At 34.8% G+C, this 21,812-nt stretch overlaps 1 protein-coding gene across 4 annotated transcripts; it reads left to right on the top strand.

Moving 5' to 3' along the window:
* The first annotated feature begins 470 nt into the window (after window positions 1–470).
* Window positions 471–21,378, top strand: LOC18596099 (Amino acid dehydrogenase family protein). Of its 4 annotated transcripts, XM_018123490.2 has the most exons (18): window positions 471–806; window positions 1,036–1,173; window positions 1,807–1,912; window positions 2,074–2,672; window positions 3,544–3,673; window positions 3,773–3,974; window positions 4,294–4,380; window positions 4,481–4,540; window positions 4,633–4,719; window positions 16,901–16,972; window positions 17,194–17,249; window positions 17,540–17,625; window positions 18,628–18,718; window positions 18,812–18,969; window positions 19,081–19,172; window positions 19,903–19,983; window positions 20,403–20,476; window positions 20,902–21,378. In XM_018123490.2, exons 4-18 carry the CDS (start codon window positions 2,117–2,119, stop codon window positions 20,975–20,977), a joined length of 1,908 nt encoding a protein of 635 aa, XP_017978979.1. In that variant the 5' UTR covers window positions 471–806; window positions 1,036–1,173; window positions 1,807–1,912; window positions 2,074–2,116; the 3' UTR covers window positions 20,978–21,378. The 4 variants fall into 4 exon arrangements, with proteins under 4 accessions (XP_017978979.1, XP_007024426.1, XP_088663502.1 ...); XM_007024364.3 differs by lacking the exon at window positions 1,807–1,912; XM_088807376.1 differs by lacking the exons at window positions 1,036–1,173; window positions 1,807–1,912.
* Window positions 21,379–21,812: the final 434 nt, after the last annotated feature.

Below are 21,812 nucleotides of genomic sequence, written 5' to 3'. Positions count from 1 at the left end.
TACCCATGGTGTCATATTTATCTTCTAAAACAGTTACCTTCTTCAAAACTCAGAATCTTAGAACATAAATATATTGTTACTGAAGTTCAGATTTACATTTTTTTGCCCATAAATTAATTGTTAAACTTAAATGTTTATTTTTATATATTTACCTGATAGGGTTCAATTAATGTAAATTACAAATTCATCAATACATAGACACACAAAAAAATTACTACTATAACTAATTTGCTGGAAAGGCAAGAGGACTCAATTGAATCCAATAGAAAGTAAGAGAGGTGAATTTCATTTTCAGTGAAAGTGATAGGAATTAATTTGGAAATTGGACTGGTATGAAAAGTAAAATGCCATATTTACCCAATTTCACACACAAAAAAGTAAAACAACGTCAGAAGCAGTTAGTTTCAATTAAAAAAAATAATACTACGCCTACTAATAGCATTAAATAAATAAAATGAAGGGGAAAATTTTCCCCTCTATCCTCTTCGTCTGCGTAGTTCTTTGTTTTTTTTTTCTTTGTCCTCCCGTTATCTATATTTACAAGAATCTCAAATATTATTAGTTCTTTTAGTTTAGTCCTTAATCAGATGTAGTCATGTACTGAGAATAAAATTATCACTGAAGAATCATCAAGAAGAGCACGATCTCACTATCAGTTTTTGTATATTAGCAAGAAATTGTTAAGAGATTACGAAAAGGACGACTCTGGAAAAAAAAGAGAAGAAAAAGAACCAGTTTTTGAAGGGGGCTGTAAATTTTGGCTCATTGGCTCTTCATAGTTGTTACCGTTATGCAGAATTTCCAAGGTACTTCGTCTTTTTCTCTTGATTTCAGCTTCTGGGTATTCCTTAAACTTCCAAACTAGCTTCTGGGTATGTTGAAAATTTTGAATTTATCACTCTTTTAGTTCAGGGGTTATTGATTTTTTATATGTGAACTCGTGGGTTGTGAATAATATTGTAATTCACTGACTTTTTTCTTCGGGATTGGATTCAATTTTCAATTTTGAAGTGTTTGTATTTTGACTTCTATTAGGTTACTGACCACATTTAGAAGTAAAGAAGTTGTGGTTTCTGGGAATTGAATTTACTGCCAGACTTTGCTTAGCCTTTCCTTGGACAAGCCGAAGGGTTGTTTACTGGCAGCTTGGAAGATTCTGAAATAGATTGGAAAGTAAGTGATGCCAGAATATGTACAATGAGTTGATTTCTTTGTGTGGCAAGTTGACCATATTTTTCTACCCTGAATTATTGTTAGCTTGAAGCATATAGCTGCTTTGAGTTAATGACTGCTTCACTATGCTTATGCTCTTATCTTTGTGATTGAAATTCATCATAGCTTATTTCATGTGATTATCTACAGTCATCTCTTATCAAACCATCCTAATAAAATGTAGGCAGTAGAAAAGGTTTAATTTTGAATCTTATGCATTGTGTTGTCTGGAATTCAACAAAATGTTGACTTGAAGCAATTGATGCAATTACAGTGTGTTTGGAAGGAGGGGGAGGAGAAGAGAGTAGAGTGAAAGAGAGTAAAAGCATTACTCTAATACAGTTGTGAGGGTTTTTTTTTTTTTTTCAATGGAGGGAGAGGGGCGAGAGCTTTGGAGGTAAACCACATCCCCTCAAAACCTCCTTTTGATATTTCCTCAAGTTGGGAGGATTTTGGATTAGTGCATTTCATTTTAATGATTTCAACTTGAGAACTCATTTTTATCTTTTGAAATTTATGTTAATAGTGATTTTAAATCAGAGTACAGTGGTAGTAATACATAAACTCATTACTTTACCATACTCAACTCTCCAGTCCACTCTCAAATGAGGTTCAGGAGACTAGCTTCCTCTACTCTGTCCTCTTCACTTTTCCACTGGTTAACTCAACCCTCTTTTGTCTTCAAACGTCCAAACATGATGTAAGTCTTCTTATGTTATGTAAGTGATGATCGGAATATCTTAGTTTCATTTAGTTGGGGGAGAAACCCTAACGTTTATTTCTCTATAATCAGTTTGATCCTTATGCTGATTAATATGTTGAACACTTTTTCTCAAATATGTGGCGCCTCTATGTTGACAGGAAACCTAGCTCTTTAGGGTGTTGTGTAAGATTGTCATGCTGAATGTTGCTACCAGGTGGTGGATTAGGGATGAATTCTACGATGGATGATATGAACTTGATTCAGGCACAGAGGCATCTGGTCAGGGATCTTGGTGAGGAGATTGATTTGGAGATTGGACCTGGGGACGATGACCCTTCATTTGCCAACACTCCTTCTCTCATTGGTGGCCCACCACGAGAACCTTCTGCAGAAGAGCAGGATGAAAATAAGCAGATGGCAATGGTCTCTCAACTTCCAAATGATGATCAAGATACGTCAAAGTCACAAACTCCAAAAAGGAAGAAGAAGGTTGTGAAAAGATGGAGAGAGGAATGGGCTGATACTTACAAGTGGGCGTATGTTGATGTGAAGGAAGGAACAGCAAGGATATTCTGCTCTGTTTGTAAAGAATATGGTAGAAAGCATAGAAGGAATCCTTATGGGAATGAAGGTAGTAGAAATATGCAGATGAGTGCATTGGAAGAGCACAACAACAGTTTGCTTCACAAAGAGGCTCTCCGTCTCCAAATGGCCTCGAAGGATAAGATTGTTGTTGATAAACCCATTTTTGTAAAAGGTTAGTCAGCTTAATCTGGCATATTTGGTATGTGGATTAGAATGATGTGAACTATGTTCATCATAAGCCATTAGATTTTGCTATTTTTAACTAACTTATGCAAAAGCCTTAAACTTGTTTATTATCTTGTTGTGCAGAAGCATTAACTATTAATATTATTATTAATTAATTACAAGGTGGTAGATTGCAGTCTTTTGCAATTATCTAGTGTAGGGAAATTAAATCATTCTATCAAAGTACATTTCACGCTAAATCTCTGATTAATGCAATATACCATTGAATGAGCTGCTTTAGTATGTCATCTGGACAACTAGCTATCAATGACCTTCATTAGAATTCTAAAGCTAGAGGTGTTTTGAATCCTTAAACATAAAGTATGAATGGGAGTTCAATCAGATAATTTGTACTTTTTCTCAAGCTTCTGATGGTGCATGATTAAAACTCTTGAATAAGTGACAGAAAAATGGTTTGTCATGAGAGAGTTAAACACTGTGTTCTGACATAGAACATACTTACTCTTAGCATTACAATAGGTTATAGCTATAGGCTTTTAAAGGATTGCACAATTATTTATTCTTTTTAACTGCAGCGTAAAGCATGATAAAATTATTGCATCCGTAGCAATGGAACTTGTCAGAATGAAGGACTGGAGGTTTTAACTCATCCTTATGTTTTTCTGAACTGAATAGCCCTGGGATAAAATTTCATTTTGAGTGATTTCTTGATTATTTGATGCTAGCATGCATATTTTGTCCCACACTGACTATTGCAAACGATAGTTTTTGTTTTCTTTCCACCCTTGAAAAAGGATTAAAATCTAACCTTTGTATTCATTTCTGCTATACCTTCGAAAACTTTTCCTCAATTGAAGCTCTTATGTCCAAAACGGCTGGATCAATCATTGAAGCTGCACTGAAAAGGGATCCCCATGAGGCTGAGTTCATACAATCTGTACAAGAAGCTGTTCATGCTTTAGAGAGAGTGATTGCAAAAAATTCCCAGTGAGTTGTGCCAAAATATCTGATTTGCTATTCATATCTGAAGTAAAGAGTACTCAGTCAAATGTACTACAGATCTCATCTTGCTGCATTTTACTTCAGTTATGTCAGCATTATGGAGCGCTTGCTAGAACCTGAGCGTATGATTGTTTTTCGAGTTCCATGGGTGGATGATAGAGGTGAAACACATGTCAATCGAGGCTTCAGGGTACAATTTAGCCAGGCACTGGGTCCATGTAGGGGTGGTATTCGATTTCATCCAACAATGAACTTAAGTATTGCCAAATTTCTTGGTTTTGAACAGGTTCTTTCTGAACTTTCCATTTCATGTTAATTTACTTATTCTATATCTCATTGTCCAGATAGCAAGTTTTCTCAAGCTTTACCTTTCCTTTTAAGTGCATCCTACGTATTTGGTGCTTATGGAAGCTCCATAGTTGTTGGATAAGCCAGTTTCTTATGTGTTGGCAGAAGATAAATAGAAAACAGAAAAATCTGTATGATTGCTAATAAAAATAACTACTTGTTCATAATGGTAGCAAAAATAAATGGGTAACGAAAACTTCGTTTGGCTTTTGAATATCTTCTAATAAGTGAAAATTTGTCATTTTACCTCTTTGCAGACATTAAAGAATGCTTTATCACCCTACAAACTAGGAGGTGCCGCAGGTGGAAGTGATTTTGATCCTAAAGGGAAAAGTGATAATGAGGTTAGATCCTTTTTCATATTTTATTAATCTCCTTCATAAGAACCTTCTTAGAAACTCTAGCAATTCCTCTTACAGTTGTTTATGAAACCCACGCTGGCAGATCATGCGGTTTTGTCAAAGTTTCATGAATGAGATATATCGTTATTTTGGTCCTGACAAGGTAAGTAATGGAGACGCCTGCTCTTATATGCTTGAATATGCTCTTCTTAATGTGTAGCCCTGCATATCTGATTTTCTTTTGTATATTTTCAGGACCTTCCATCAGAAGAAATGGGAGTTGGTATTCGAGAAATGGGATACCTCTTTGGACAATACAGACGTCTAGCTGGCCATTTTCAGGTAGTTTGAACACTTGACTTCTAATTTAGTATTCTTTAGTACTTGCTATGGGCTAATAAGTTCATGATTGCATATTTTAATTTCTTGAATATTGAATGATTGCTTGAATTGTTTTAAAGTCCTTACCCTCTTTTCTCCTTTCTCTTGTATTTTTTGTGTTTTCTATGGTACATGTTGCTGCGACTAAGAGTAATGGGTGCTTTGGAGGTTGAAATTCTTCATACCTATTGGATTACCACAAGTTTAGGAAAAAAGATGAATTTATTTTGTTTTCTGGAGTGCTCCTTGCATGTAAAGCTGTCAAGTTTTGCACATTGTCCTTTGGTCTTCAGAGATTTGCACAGAATCAGAAAGACTAGTAAACTTGAATATTGTATAAAAAAATTATGAGACCTAAGCGGGTAAACTAACATTTTAGCCAACCCACATATTGTGTGTGCGTTTTGTATTTTTGAAAGTTTCCTTTTCTGACACCTAAACACATCTGTTTGTGTTTGCAGATGGATGTGTAATTTTAGAAACAAAATTGTCTGTGTGCATATTGATATTTTAAAATGACTTTCTGATACTATGTATTCCTGGCAGAATTCAAGACTTGCTTTTGTGTTTGTAGACATTGCAGCCTATATGTCATTTAAGGATTTTAACAATTATAACAATTCCTTATATTACTTCTACGAGTTGTTAGAGGAATGGAAGTTTTAAGTTATTCTGTAAGAATTCTGTTGAGAGGAGAAACCCAGAGGGTATTTTTATTCTCTGTTATATGACTTATTATTTAGAGCCACCTATATACATATACATGTTAACCCCAAAACAACCCTAAGACAGGAAGTTATCACAAATATATAAAACATGATATTAGGCCACAATATTTGGCCATGATAATCAGACACTAATACAAAATACAATAATTCCTCGCAAAAAACCTCGACCAAACACCTGTCAACACTCCCCCTCAAGTTGGTGTATAGATGTCACACATGCCCAACTTGCAAATTAAAGTATGAAATGATCTGCTGCTATGTCCCTTAGTAAACAAATCAGCTAGTTGTTTTTCTGAGGTCACATGAGAAACATTCAAAAAACCATCTGTTATTTTTTCTTTTATGAAATGCTGGTCAATCTCTATATGTTTTGTTTGATCATGTTGAACCGGATTGTGAGCTGTACTAATAGCAGCCTTGTTATCACAGAATAAGGATAGACATTTCCCTTCTTACAATCGCAATTCTTCCATTACTTTCTGCAATCATAGCAATTCACAAACACCCTATGGCATAGCTCTATATTCTGCTTCTGCACTTGATCATGGTACCACATTCTGTCTTTTGCTCCTCCAAGAAACTAAATTTTTACCTACAAATGTGCAATAAGCAGATGTTGACCTCCTATCATCAGGAGATCTAGCCCAATCTGCATCTGTAAAAGCTTCTAACTTTAGGTGACCATGCTTAGAGAAGAGCAGTCCTTTTCCAAGTGTAGATTTCAGGCATCTTAAAATGTGGAAAACAGTAGGGGTGAGCATCGGTCGGTTTCTGTTTCGGTAGAAACCAAAACCGACAGAAACCGAAGTTCCTTATGACCGACCTAGACTGACCGGCTGTAAGGGAAAACCGATAAACCGAAACTGACTTCGGTTTCGATCGGTTGGAGGGTGGATGGACTTGACTACATTGGCAAGTCAGAAAGTTTCTCGCTGTAGCGAGAACGCAAGTTCGCTGCAGCGAGAAACAAGGCAGAATTAACAGAAAGTTTCTCGCTGCAGCAAGAATTCAAGTTTGCTGCAGCGAGAAACTTTCTGTTAATTTAACTTTAGTCAGAAAGATATTCGCTGTAGCAAAAATGCATTCTTGCTGCAGCAAAAAGCAGGATATTTCATATTTGTAATATTAAGTCAGATGGAATTTCGCACAAGCAAAAGAAAGATATTTTACACAACACCAAATCAATAACTTATTTTTTTAAAAGAAGCAATAAATATCATATATTAAATTGGCTAACGAGAATATTAAATAAAATGGACAAGATAAGGGAAAAAGATTTTCATAAATTGTACATAATATGGAATGCAATTAATTTAAATTCGAGAAATACAACATAAATTAATAAATTGTACATACTACAAATTCATCAAGTTAGAAGTTACACAACCAAAAGTGAGACAACATAAATTACTAAAATTCAAAATATAGATTTGATGGACCTCGAAGGCTTGGACCTTTAACTCCAATGCAGCAATTTTCTAAAACATGTTCCTAAAAATATTAAAATATAAAATAATTAGTATAAATGATTGTGTTAAGATAATCTAAATAAATTATAAATGTAAATATGCATAACACTTATGGATAATATTACCTGAAAAATGAAAATAGTCAATAAGAATAACACGTTGCTCAGAGTTAGAGTTAGAGTCAGTGTCAGACCCAGCATCAGTCTCACGTATGGGCTCTAACGTGATCTTTGTTAAATCTAAAAAATAAAATAACAAATATGGTAAAATCTTTAAACAAAGAACTAAAGAAATAAATTGAGAAAAAATGATACTATATTATGGTAAATTAAACAAAGAACTAAAGAAATAAATTGAGAAAAAATGATACTATATTATGGTAAATTAAACAAAGAACTAAAGAAACAAAAATAATTACTGAAATCAAGTTTACCGAGCTCGTCCAAATTATCCTCAAGCTGCTCTGAATCACCACGTGCTTTTCCATTTAGCCAATCTTGAGCACAAATAAGTGTTTGCATGATCTTAGGAGTCAAAAAACTCCTATATGCATCAACCACACGTCAATCGGTACTAAAAGCGAATTCTGAAGCAACTGTTGATATGGGAACTGCCAATACATCACGAGCAATAGTAGCAGGTATACAAAACCTATATTGATTGAGTTTCCACCACATGAGAGCATCAAAGTCGGTATTCTCGCAAGCATCAGCATCCAACTGCTCAGATAAATATTTATCCAATTCCGATTTCTACTCTTCTAAGCCATTGTTTAACCGATACCTTTTAAAAGCACCCAATCTTTTTTTAGTAGTTATTGGGTCCTTACCACTCGAAACAATAGCACTACCATGCCCACTCTCACCATCGGTGACTTGTCTTATTGACATCTGGGACACTTGAATACATATCTTGCAAAGTAAATTCAACATACGCAAGTTTTTTTCTCGGATCAAGAATTGAGGCAATGTACAACACCAAATTCATTTTTTCCACATTCCCTCAATACTTATCAAATTTAGCTTTCATTTTCATTGCCATAGACTTCAAATCAACATCATCACTTTCTTGCCATTCAATCAAAGTGCCATACACATCAGAAATAGAATCAAGAAAAGAATTGGCAGTGACATAAGATGTACTTGAAACATTCACAGTCATATCATAAAACTCTTTCAAGAAAAGAGAAATTCTCTTAACAGTTGCCCAATTGTTATCATTAGGCACCTCATCTCCATTTCTCACTAGTTCACTTCTGTAACTACTATCATAATACTCAAATGATGCAAAAGCCCTCTCAAATTTCACAGCTATATTTAACATAAAAAAAGTAGAATTCCATCTGGTGCACACATCCAAACTCAATAAACACTCACTATTTATTCTTGCACTAGTAGCACACTCCTTATACTTGGTTTATCTAGAAGGAGATTGTTTAATATATCTCACTGCTGATCTAACACGAGCAATTGAGTCATTGATATTTTTTTAACCCATCAGTCACAATAAGATTAACAATATGTGTAACGCATCTCATATGAAAAAATTTACCTCATAAAATACTAGTTCCAGCAACATTAAATTTTTTTTTCAAATGTCTTATTGCAACATCATTGGAACTAGCATTATCAACAGTAATTGAAAAAATCTTTTGAATCCCCCAAATAACCAAACATCTATCAATTGCCTTCCTAATAGCCTGACCTTTGTGACTAGTAATGGGATAAAAGTTCAAAATCATTTTTTACAACTTCCAATCTTTATCAATAAAATGAGCAGTCAGACGCAAGTAATTAATTTTTTGTACTGAAGTCCATGTGTCTGTGGTGAGACATATTCTACCAGGACATGATCTCAAAAATTTTCTCATATGAGTTTTTTCATCAGCATATACCTTGAAACAATCCCTGGCAACGATCTATTGTGATGGTATATGAAATCTAGGACATGCTTCCTTCATGTGTTACCTATACCCTTCTGCTTTCACAAATTTAAAAGGCAACTCATCTATTATGATCATTTTAGTTAAACTCCTCCTAATTGCATCCTGATCAAACTTCCAACTACCCAAAGACCCATCTCCTCCTGATGAAAAAACTAATTCCATTTGATTACTCTCCTCACTAGCACGGAGTATTTTCAACTTCGGACAAACTTTAACATCATTATTCAAAGATGTTCCATTTTTTTTTTTTGTATTGACACAAAAAACCTAATCACAATGACTACATCTAGCCTTATGGTTACCTTTGTCATCAACAAATTTTGTGAAGTGATCCCACACAAGCGATGACATCTTTGATGGTTCCTTTTGCTTTTGCGGTTTAGAGCTTACTGCTTCACTTCTTGCATTGCCTTTAGTAGCACTTGCTTAAACTTGAGGTGTAGATGTTGAGTCATTAGTTGTGAAATTTATATTCTCCTCTTTGACATCTATAAAAAAAAAAAAATCAACATATAAGTAAATTTGGTATGCCAAAGTGAAGAAGAAGAATAGATTAAAAGTACCATACATAAACAAAAAAACAAGTAAAAAGAATATTGAAAAAATGTATATTTCATTATTAACATTAATATTGTAAGTATTAATTATGAAGATTAAAAATCTCTTTCTAAGTTCTAACCCAAACCATGTCATTTTCTAATTTGTCATACTTTAATGGAGAAGTGTATTGGTTGATATCCCTTTTTTTGTATTTGGATTAATATCTTTAATTTGTTCTTTGATTGATGTGCCCTTTATATGACTCATGTCTCCTTTCCATTATATCTTATAAGAGGTTGAGCATGTGATTTTTGGGTCATATTAATTAGAAAAAAAATTTGACTCTTATACACGTTAATTTTTGGACACATAGAACTAACTTAATGAGGGTGTGACATGAATTTATTTGTCAAAACCTAAACATTTCTATGATTTATTGATTAATGCTTTTAGGAACTTGCAAATAAATCAAATTTTCATGGAGAAAAAAAATATCAATGCAAGCATCAATTTGGCCAATGATAGTATATTATGAATTAAATTTGGTCAATGATAGCATGTTAAGAATTATATAGAGACTTAGACATGAATAAAATTTTTTATTATTTATGATCTAATTAATAAAATAAAAAAATAATAATTAGTTAAAGAGTTTAAAATGGAATAATAATATAAAATCCAAATTAATTTCTAAATCTTAACTTTATATTTCTCTACATAAAGAAATAAAAAATGTATATTTTTTATCTAAAAATCAGGTTCAATTTTCTCTAATATTCATGTTGTAAGTGTTAATGCCAAAAAAATTTAATAAAGAAAATAAACAACTTATTATTATTTTTAATTAAAAAATGAAATATTCGGTGCACAAATAAATTTGCAATATGATTCATGAAAGTTTAAACCCACGTGCAAATTAGAGTACAAACATGAGACAAGAATCAAATAACTGAATAACAAAATAAGTTGGACTGCTGGATGCTAGAGCACATCTGGGACAGGGAAGAAGACCAGCTTTCTGCTTTCCCACAAATCACAAAATAAGATGTTCCATTGCTCACAATTCATATAACAAAAGAAAAAAAATCACAACAAAAGTCCCACAAATCACAAAACCCATGAAAATACAAAAAATTTGAATTTCATTATTCACAGAGCAAGCACAATCTGTCAACTACTCAAGTTCTTCAATGTTGTGTATACCTTGAGGCTTGAACAAAGGGAAGATGAGTACATGACAGCAACTGCAAGAGACGACCAGTGACTGGCGAGGAGGACGGCAACGGCAGCAAGGGGTCGACGACGGCAACTGATGAGGACCAAGGAAGAAGCCAAGAAGGTTTTCACGGTTTCAAAGGGAAAAAAGGGGGTTGATTTGATGACTGTATACAACAATCGGGGAAGAGAAAGAAGACAAAAAGGGATTAAAGAGGCTAAAAATGAAATTTCACCCCTGCCCTTGGTTTTTCGGTCGGCTTGGGTGGGGAGGCAATGTTGCCGGTGACCGAATTGTGAAGCATTAAAATCGTCGGTTAAAGCCGATCGCTCAAATCAGCACTGAATAACCGAGCTGACTGTGACCGTCGGCTTTGGTTTCGGTCGGTTGCACTGTTGCAACCTACCGGTGCTCTCCCCTAGAAAACAGCCCCTAGACGAGAATCCCGAGGTTCAAGCATATATTGACTTACCAAACTTACGGCATAGGCTATGTCTGGTCTGGTGCGTGAGAGGTAAATTAATCTCCCAACCAACCTCTGATATCGGTCTAAATCAACCAAGTCTTGCTTGTAATTTGTGATTAGCTTCAATAGAAGAGTCTGCAGGTTTACATCCCAAGATACCGGTTTCTTCAAGGAGATCCAAAATATATTTCCTTTGAGAAGTAAAGATTCCCTTATCTGATCCAGCAACCTCTAATCCAAGGAAATATCACAACTTACCCAAATCCTTAATCTCAAACGCTGGAGCTAAAAGTTTTCTAAGTCGGGCAATCTCCTCCTTATCATCCCCAGTTGCAACTATATCATCAACATAAACAATAAGTGATGTGATCTTGTCACTACCGTGTTTAATAAACAAGGTATGATCAGCATTGCTTTGATGATATCCAAATGAGATGATGGCCTTATTGAGCCTATTGAACCATGCCTTGGGTGACTGCTTCAAACCATAAACTGCCTTTTTTAATCTACAAACCTTCCTTTTAGTCTTCTTATCATCAAATCCTGGAGGAATTTTCATATACAACTCTTCCTCCAAGTCTCCATGTAGAAAGGCATTCTTGACATCAAACTGTTGTAGGTCCCAATCAAGGTTAGTTGCAGATGATAACGTGATTCTGATAGTATTCATTTTTGCAATAGGAGCAAAAGTATCTTGATAGTTCACCCCATAGGTGTGGGTGAAGCCCTTTGCCTCAAATCTAGCTTTGTACCTTTCAACTAAACCATTTGCCATATGTTTCACTGTAAACACCCATTGGCATCCAATTGGTTTCTTTCCCAATGGCGAAGTAACAAGTTCCAAAGTCTCATTTTTTGCCAGAGCCTTAACCTCTTCAACCATTGCCTCTTTCCATTCTGGATCATGATATGCTTGTTGCCAACCTTGCGGAATAGAAATGGAAGAAATAGACACTGAAAAAGCTCAATAGGAAGGAGACAAAGAATCATAGGAAATAGAGCTAGAAATAGGATGTTTAGTACGAGCTTTGACTCCTTTTCTGATAGTAATAGGAACATCAAGATCATTAGCAATGGAATTAGAATTAGGACAATCAAAAGTTAAGGAGACTCACCACATTAGAGACTAAACTCAAAGATTACGCTTGACCAGGTATGACATGCTTGATGGCTTTATTTGTCTTGTCTCGCCATGTGTAGGTTTTCAAATCTGGTCTATCCAATTGCCTAGTTTTAGGTTGTTCCTTGTCATCACTAGGATTTTGACAGAATCTATGTAGGGGTAGGTGTTATCACCACCACCTCTTCCTCCTTATCCTCCCCTTGAAGAGGTGATTGAGGTGTATAAAAGTAAGGCTTAGACTCCTTAAAGGTAGCATCCATACTCACAAAGTACTTTCTTGAGGGTGGATGATAACATGTTAAATTATACGATTAGTCCTTGTACTTTATAAAAAAAATGGATTTAGTCTCTATACAATAATTTGTATAAATTGGGTCTTTATATTGTGAATTTGTTAATTACAGTCCTTAAATCTAGCACCGTTAAATTTAACCGTCAAGTATGCTAACGTGGTGTTGACTATGTTGATGTGGGAAAAATGTTAATATGGCACAATGCTGACATGGCATGATGCTTACGTGTCCACATGAATTTAAAAAGAAAGTAACTAAAAGCACCCTAACCCTAAACTAAATGAGATTTACAAAGAAAGAAAATTAACAACCCAAGAGGGAGAATCAAGAAAAGGAGAAACAAATGGTTTTAGAATTGAATAATTGAAATTTAAGAAAGGTATGATCATGATTTTGGCCTTGTTATGAATCTTAATTCTCATTGAACGTAATTTTTTAAGTGTTTTGAACAAGTTGAGAAATTTTGGTGGACAAAACAGCAAAGACGAAATGGAGATTTTGTAAGGTTTTGTTAATATGTTTTTGGGTTCTAAATGGTGCAAGGCTGATTGGGCATAATTAGTTCTCTTGTAAATCCTCCCGATTCTTGTCAATTTTTGACAAATTGCAAACATATTTCACTTTAGTTTTCTTTTGGGTATTTTTCATTGCTGGCTTTTGTTTTGTTCTACAAACTAAAACTAGCTTTTTAGATTGTTGCAAGAAAACCTTTAATAACCAATTGAATGTAAAATAGTTTTTTCAATATAAATATTTTTTCTTGTTTTTTCTTTTTTTACTCTTTATTATTTTCAAAATTTTTTCCTTTTTAATTTTATTTTTTCTTCACTTGGGTTAAAAAAAAAATAGGGTGGTTCCCTTGGGAGAAGATAAATTCATGTGAGGGTGCGTTTGCTAATTATCTTTGTTTGTTTGTTTGTAAATCTCATCTAATTTAGGGTTAGGATGCTTTTGTTATTTTTTAAAAATTCATGTGGGCATGTTAGCATTATGTCATGTCAGTTTTGTGCAATATCAACATTGTGCCACATCAACATGACCATGTCACATCAACACAAGGTCAACGCCACATCAACATACTTAGCGGTTAAATTTAACAGTGTTAAGACTTAGGGACTGTAATCAACAAATTCACAAAGTATAAGGGCCTAATTTACACAAATTATTATATCAGGATTGAATTCATTTTTTTTGTAGAGTACAGGGACAAATGATATAATTTAACCATGATAACACTTATATCCCTTTTGAGTTGCAACGTAGCCAACAAACACACATTTAAGGGCTCTAGGTTCTAACTTACCTACACTCTTGTGAACAAAACACACATCCAAAAATTTTTGGAGGAACAGTATATGAATTACTACCTTGTAGAACTTCTAAAGGACTCTCAAAATTAAGTGTTTTTAGGGTCATTCTGTTAATAAGGTATGCGGCTGAAAGTACTGCATCGCCCTAGTAAACCTTTGGAACATTCATAGTAAACATGAGAGGTCGAGCCACTTCTAATAAATGCTTGTTCTTCCTTTCAACCACTCCAATTTGTGCACTAGTGTCCCCACAGCTAGTTTGGTGTAATATCCCATTGGAATCTAGCTAATGCACTAAACTCATGGAATCTAGCTATGCACTAAACTCACCATCCATGTATTATGTAACATTGTCGGTTCTCATAATCTTAACCTTGGCATCAAATTGTGTATAAATCATTTTGTGAAATAGTTGAAAACAAGAAAAAACCTCATTTTTTGCTTTCATCAAATACACCCAAGTTAAGCTAGTACAACAATCGATAAAGGTAACAAACCATCTGTAACCGGATAGAGAAACTATTCGAATAGGTCCCCTTACATAAGAGTGAATAGTCATAAAAGGAACTGAACTCTTACTATTAATTGAAGGATAAGAATGTCTGGTGTGTTTAGCAAATTCACAAGCATCACAAAATAATAAATCCAACTTGCATTGTTTAAACAAACTAGGATATATTCTTTTTGAAACAGAAAAAGATGGGTGTGCTAATCGTTTATGCCATTAGATTATTTCTTGGTTAACATTCATAGATTCTCTTAATAGGGCTCGGGTTATACTAGGAATCAAGGTACTGCAACCTTCCTCTAGGAGATACAAGCCATCTTGCAGTCTACCAATACCAGTCGTTCTCCTTGTTTTCAAATCCTAAAAAACAAAATGAGTAGGGAAGACTTCAATTTTGCAATCAAGTGCTTTTGTAATTGAACTATCAGATAAAAGGTTAATAGGAAAACTAGGAACATGAAGGACTGCAGATAGATAAATGGTGGGAGTGCATTTAACAGAACCTGTTCCAGATATAGAGACTAAAGATCCATCCGCTATGTGGACTTTATCATTGTCTAAACATGGAGAATAAGTTGAGAATTTATTGGAAGAGCTTGTCATATGTTTATTTGCTCCAGAATCTATAGCCCAATAATCATTATGAGTATCAAGATTGGCAAGAAAAAGTAGTACCTGTTTTGACAAAATTGAAGGAAGCAACTGTGGTTGATTGAGAATCAAGATAAGACAAAAGACGCCCTAGGGTTTGTACTTCTTCATCGGAAAGACTCCCAGAATTAGTTGTTTCTCTAAGTATTTCTACTATTTCAGATAGGTTTGCTTGTGGTCTTGTTGAGCCCATCTGTTTACCTCCACAACCCCCTAGTTGGTCGAGCATGCATCTTCCAACAAATCTCCTTAGTATGCCTTGGCTTCCCACAATAATCACAGTGTAAATGATCTTTGTTTGACGACCCTGGTTACTGACTGTCAGCTGCTCACGAAAGGAATTGGCAACTAACCCTGCCTTGTCTACTGAAACTGTGTATCATGGGACTTCTTCGACTTTCTTCTTGCTGCATGTATGAATACGTTTGCCTTAAAAAAAGAAAAGGCTCCTTACCAAGTACTTGAATCTGTATTTGATCATATTCCATGTTTAAACCAGCAAGAAAATCATATATGCGCTCTTTTTCCACTAATTTCTAGAATTTTGCTGCATCTTTAGAACATGCTGCTTGGAAATCTTGGTAATAGTCGAGTTCCTGCCATAAACCACTCAATTTAGCAAAGTAGTGAGCAACTCATGCACCTTATTCCACAATTCATAAATCTGTGCATCATTGCCCACTTGAGAATAGGTTTGAGATGCTGCATTCCAAATCTTAGAGCAGTATTTAGTAACAGATAACCTCGGGCAATTTGAGATTGCATGGAATTAACGAGCCATGACATGACAAGAGAGTATTCAGATTGCCACTTGTTGTAGGTGGGACTAGTGACCTCTGGTTTTGTTTATCCCCAGTAACATGTCCTTGCAGACCTCTAGCTTGGATGAACAATAGACAAGATCTTGACCACGCAAGATAATTAGTTTCATCTAGCTTTGCAGGACTGATTTGTAATGAAGGATTCTCACCAATCAAACCAACCTTATTTTTAGCAGCTGTTTTCTTCCCATCAGCCATGCTTTGAAACACTGCAGGAAAAAACACACAAACTCCGTTCTAAATACCCAGTCACACAAGGCTTCTGGTGACTGTCCAGGGTAGCAAACAAGATTCCCTTACCGTCGAGCAACAAAAAATATAGCTGCTTTAGTTAGTAGAAGCTCTGATACCATGTTGAGAGGAGAAACCCAGAGGGAATTTTCATTCTCTATTTTATGAATTATTATTTACAGCCACCTATATATATATATAATATATGTAAATCTTTTGGTTGCTGGATTTACTGGACAACTAAGAGGCTGGTGGGATAATTATCTTACCACAAATCAACAACAAGAGATATTAAAAGCCACAAAAAAGGACAACGAAGGTAACAATATCCTAGATGAACTAGGAAGAGAAATATAGTATACTGTTGCAACCCTCGTCTTCTCAATATCAAAACATTTTATAGGAGATCCTTCTCATCTCAAAGACAGCAACTCAGAATTATTATCAAATTTAAAATGCAAAAAATTAACAGATTTCAAATGGTACAAAGATATTTTAATGACAAGAGTAATGCAACGATCTGATAATCAACAACGTTTCTGGAAAGAAAAATTCTTAGCAAGACTTCCCACTTTATTAGGAAAAAAAGGTTAGAAATCAAATAAGAGAAATTTACAAAGGAATAATTCCTTATGTAAGGTATATATATATATGTTAACCCTAAAACAGGAAGTTATCACAAATATACAAAGCATTATATTGGGCCTTGATAATCAGACACTGATACAAAATACAATAATTCCTTCCAAAAAACCTCTACCAAGCACCTGTCAACAAATTCAATGTAGAATGAAATTGAAAGGTGATCTTTATGTCTTCATTTTATTCCTTTCTTTTGCAGGGAAGTTTTACAGGGCCAAGGATATTTTGGTCAGGTTCTAGCCTTCGGACTGAAGCGACTGCTTATGGGCTGGTAACTAATATCCCATCTCTACTCAATACTACTTGAGTGTAGGTAGGTCGTAAATAGCGAGGTGAATGTATGGAAGACTGACTTTGCACCTTTGCGTCCATGAAAGATTCTTAGTCTACTACATTGTTACAATGTTTCTCTTTATAGTGGGTGCGGTTGTTTCCATGTGTACATCTTTTTCTGATAGCTTGGAATTTGATAAAGTTCCCATGCTTCTGTAGGTTTTCTTCTCCCAGCTCATTCTTGCAGAGATGAATAAAGATATCAAAGGACTGAGGTTACTTGCCTGCAACTTTTGACACTCATTACTAGCTAGACTCAGAAAGCATATTGTTGCCTTGTGTATAAGTTGTAGTTCTTAGTAATTTTTTCCCTGATTTTTGCAAATATGAAAATGTGGAATTTTCTCTGGTGAATAGGTCATGGTCTTTTTTTCTTTTGAAAGACCTGTTAGTCACTTGATATACCAAAAAAGTAGATTTATCACAATTTTGAAGTCCAGTGACTACTGTTAGTTGTTCACTAAATTGTTCACATGAATATATTTTCCCTTGAATCTTCCTTCAGATGTGTTGTAAGCGGTTTTGGAAAGATCGCAATGCATGTTCTGGAAAAGCTTGTTGCCGTTGGTGCTCTTCCCATTACAGTATCAGGTAATCTCAATTCCACATTGGGTACGTCAGAAAATACATTACTTGTAATGTTGCTTTGCACTTGTTATGTAATTATTGTTACAGAATTCCTTTGGTTTCATTTATCGTTCTGGCTTAGAAGATTTAGTCACTCTGCAGATTTGACTAATTTCTGAAAAATGCTAGTACTGAGGTCAAATGAGCTCTCTTGCAGAAAACATTCTAATTTGCCTTTTGCTCCTTTTATTCATTTTGCCTTTTACTGACAGTTGCACTTGCACCATAAATTGATGTATTGAGTTAAGGATATTAGTTGGTCTATTTCTTGTTTGCAATTGTATTAATCATGGTAAGCTGGTGCTTATCATTTCCATTTTTCTATTGTGCATGAAGGATCTTAGCCATCCTATTTTGCATCAGAAAAGTGCCTTGCAATGGTATTCAAGTTTATTTTTCATGGCTCTCTCTTTTTTTTTTTTTTTTTCAAGTTCTTTTTACATTGCTTCATATTTAGCTCATCACCTGCTTTTTTTTTTATTTCCTGTTTGGTAATACGGTCAAAGGTATCTCTAAGTTTTACCAGGACCTAATCCCGTCCTGGTGATCTTAATGGCACACTCTGTTGCTTCCACTTGTTGCATTCAGGATTTTACTCCCGGAGTGCTCCCCACAAGAATCGAACCCTGCCAACCCTGATTGGCAAGGAAGATGATTACTTGCTTTTTATTTTAACCTTTTCCTTGATTTAGGAAAATGATCTAGAGGACACTAAACATACAATAGTTCAGATGTGATTGTTTGATGTGGTTTTGTTGTATTATATTTGACTTTTCCGTCTGTGGAATGAAGCATGAAAATGCAATTATTAGGAACTTATATGACGTATAGGAACCTCAGTGCAACCAAATAAATTTGGCGGCACATTCATTGCAGTTAAGATCTTAGCATTCAAAATTGTTTGAAACAGCTGTTTCTAATGAATACTTCTTGTAGTCACTTGTGTTTGCCTGATATGTGGCACAGATTCAAAAGGATATTTGGTTGATGAGGATGGATTTGATTATATGAAAATATCATTTTTGAGGGATCTCAAAGCTCAACAAAGAAGTTTGAGGTGTGTTTTCTTCACTGTCATTTCCATACTTTAATGTAATTGCTTTTGTTTTAGTGATTCTTGAGAGCTGCTATTATCATTTTGAGTATGCAGAGATTATTCAAAGACTTATGCTCGGTCTAAGTACTATGATGAAGCAAAACCTTGGAATGAAAGGTGTGATGTTGCATTTCCCTGTGGTTCTCAAAATGAAATTGACCAGGCTGATGCCATTAATTTGGTTAATTCAGGTTGTCGTATACTTGTAGAAGGTAGTAGTCTGTCATATGATGAGCAAAACATTTTAGTATCTTTCCATCCCAAAGAATAATAATTTAATTGTATTAGCTAATAATTATTACATGTTCTTGTGATATTCCTAGGCTCAAACATGCCTTGCACTCCTGAAGCAGTTGATGTATTGAAAAAAGCTAATGTTCTCATTGCTCCTGCCATGGCCGCTGGTTCTGGAGGGGTGAGAACTTCACTTTATCCATCTTCATGATGAAATTAATTTTCATTACATAAATAGGTTTAATTATGATATTTTGGTTTCGTCAGCTTTCATGCAAATACAAAATATGATTGATTTTCCTTCTGAACAAAAGGCATGTTCATGAAATATATTCTATAATGATATGAGAAGAATATGCAAATCCATATGTGGATGATTAAAACCTCAATTGTTGAGAGGGTAAATGTATACATTTTTCAGAAGCATAATGTGCTCATATCTGATTCTTCTTATTATGCTGTATTGGAATGTGATGCTGTCAAAGGGGAACGCAGAGCCATCAATTTCTTACTTTGATAGCTAATGAATTTATTTTGTCTCAAAGATGCAAAAGAAAATTGAAGATAAATTATGAGGTTCATAACAAAGGCAGCAAATTCCAATAGACAAATTGGTCCATTCTCTTTTGACAGGAGAGTCACCTTTTAACAGTAAATGCCAGATATACTGATTTAGGATGATGAGTTATGGCTAAGTTTGTAATGCCTCTGAGTTTGCGGACTGGTCTCAATGAATATCTCTGAATAGCCAAATATGTTGCATATTGTGGCCAAATATTTTGGAAGTGCATGGATAAGCTAAGACCATTAAAAATGTGTCTTTATTCATCCATATTGGCATGAATTTTTATTGATTTTTTCTATTTATAATTTTACCTTATTTGCTGATTCCATGATGCACTTCATCACAGGTTGTTGCAGGAGAAATTGAACTAAACCATGAGTGTAATGTAATGCATTGGTCACCAGAGGATTTTGAATCTAAATTACAGGTAAGATTGATATGTGTATCTTTGTTAATTGGTGTGTTATTCCAGAAGTACTACTACTATGCAACGTCCTATTGCAAATTGGACTTATTCTAGACCAACATTACCCATTGTTTGCTTCAGTAGAAGCCATGCCTTTACATACCCTACAGTGAATCTAACTATATAGCAGATCAACTCACTTGGTAATAGTCAATTGTCGATAAATGTGTGAATTTAACCTAAAATACCTTTTATAGTGATTTGAGTGTTGAAATTGCAAATATTATTTCAGTATGATACTAGTGAATTGGAGTTGGCTTCTTTTGGGTTTACCATTGTAGCTTACTTCAGATTTCTTCTCATTTAACTTGACAAATAATTTTATATCTACTTATGACCAAATTTGGAGAGGATTCTTTTCTTTGCGCATCAACTTGCAGGAAGCAATGAAACAGACATTCCATAGAGCTCTCAAAGCAGCAAATGACTTTGGTTATCAAAAAGAAAGTCCTGAGTAAGTGCTTTTGTATGTTAACACTATCATTGTAGAATTAAGAAAGCAAGGTGAAAGCTTTTCCTCATTTTTTTTTCTCTTTGGTGAAAGGTATCATGAATAAAACACTAGTGTTTTTGTGCTGCTGATCTGGTGTTCTTGCCATATTCTTTTGCCAAATTGCAGTCAGACTGTTTCTTGTTATAATTGAAATCATTTCTATTGTACATATTATACAGTTGTCCTCTGGACCAAAACCATTCTATATTATTGCTATTTAGAGACCATGCCTTATACTTTTCCTAATGGGGTTGGCAGGCTTCTTCATGGGAAGGTATAATGGTTGGTAATATATTGTTTGAGAACCTAATATGTAGAATGATGTTGTCCTTCCCAACTTCCTATAGATCTATTATTCACTCTCTTTCTTCATTATTGTTTAACAGGGCTTTGCTACATGGAGCAGTCATCTCTGCTTTTCTGGCAATTGCTCAAGCCATGACTGATCAAGGATGTGTGTAGAGAAGAAAGATGTAGACTTGTTTGTATGTGCACCAAAGCTGATTCTTGTTCGGCAGGCCCTATGACAATTGGAGACTGCACTCCATAGCAGGAAACTGGAGCTCATTGTTAACTTTATTGCATAGGTTTCCAGATCTCGATCTTTGAATTCAATGCCAGGAAATATTGGAGATATGACAGATCTCTTTGTAACATACATGTAAGGCACTAGTCAAGACTTGAAAAGAATGACTTGTATCTCATTGGATTAGTAATTGGGGAGCAATGTGTCACAGTTGTAGGGTTGGAATAGAAATATTTATTCTTGGCCTGCAAGAGTTGCCTATAAATTTTAGCTCAGTACTATCAACTATGAAATACATTGACAGCAACATTGGAAATAAAATTTGTTATTCTTGCAATTTTAATTCTTTTTCTCCAGTACTTTCTTTTTCCCATGCTGCTGATGATCACTGAAATTGTTTAATCCCTCATTAAATTAAGCACCCCTGCATGAAACTGTTAATTGGTGTCGAATGACATCATTCAGTATACTAGTTTAATGTTAATCTTGACAGGAATAAAACTAATGCAACCAAATCATAAACTGGACACCATATATCCTAAGCACCAACAAATGGATGTTTTATCCCAATAAGAATTCTAAGACAGGAATGATCATGCATAACGAGGAGCAGCAGAACAAAGTTCCTTGATGTAAGGACTAAAGTAGTCATTAATGGACGGCGGAATCAAGCGATAAAAGCAATCTTGGCTCATCCCAGTGATTGCCTTGCAACAAGCTGGTCCAACATTTGGCTTGTTAGTCCAAAACACAGTGACAATGTCTACAATG

The sequence above is a fragment of the Theobroma cacao genome, chromosome 6 (genome assembly GCF_053813885.1).
Source record: "Theobroma cacao isolate CCN51 chromosome 6, ASM5381388v1, whole genome shotgun sequence".
Lineage (NCBI taxonomy): Eukaryota > Viridiplantae > Streptophyta > Magnoliopsida > Malvales > Malvaceae > Theobroma > Theobroma cacao.
This window is presented reverse-complemented; position numbering and strand designations above follow the sequence as displayed.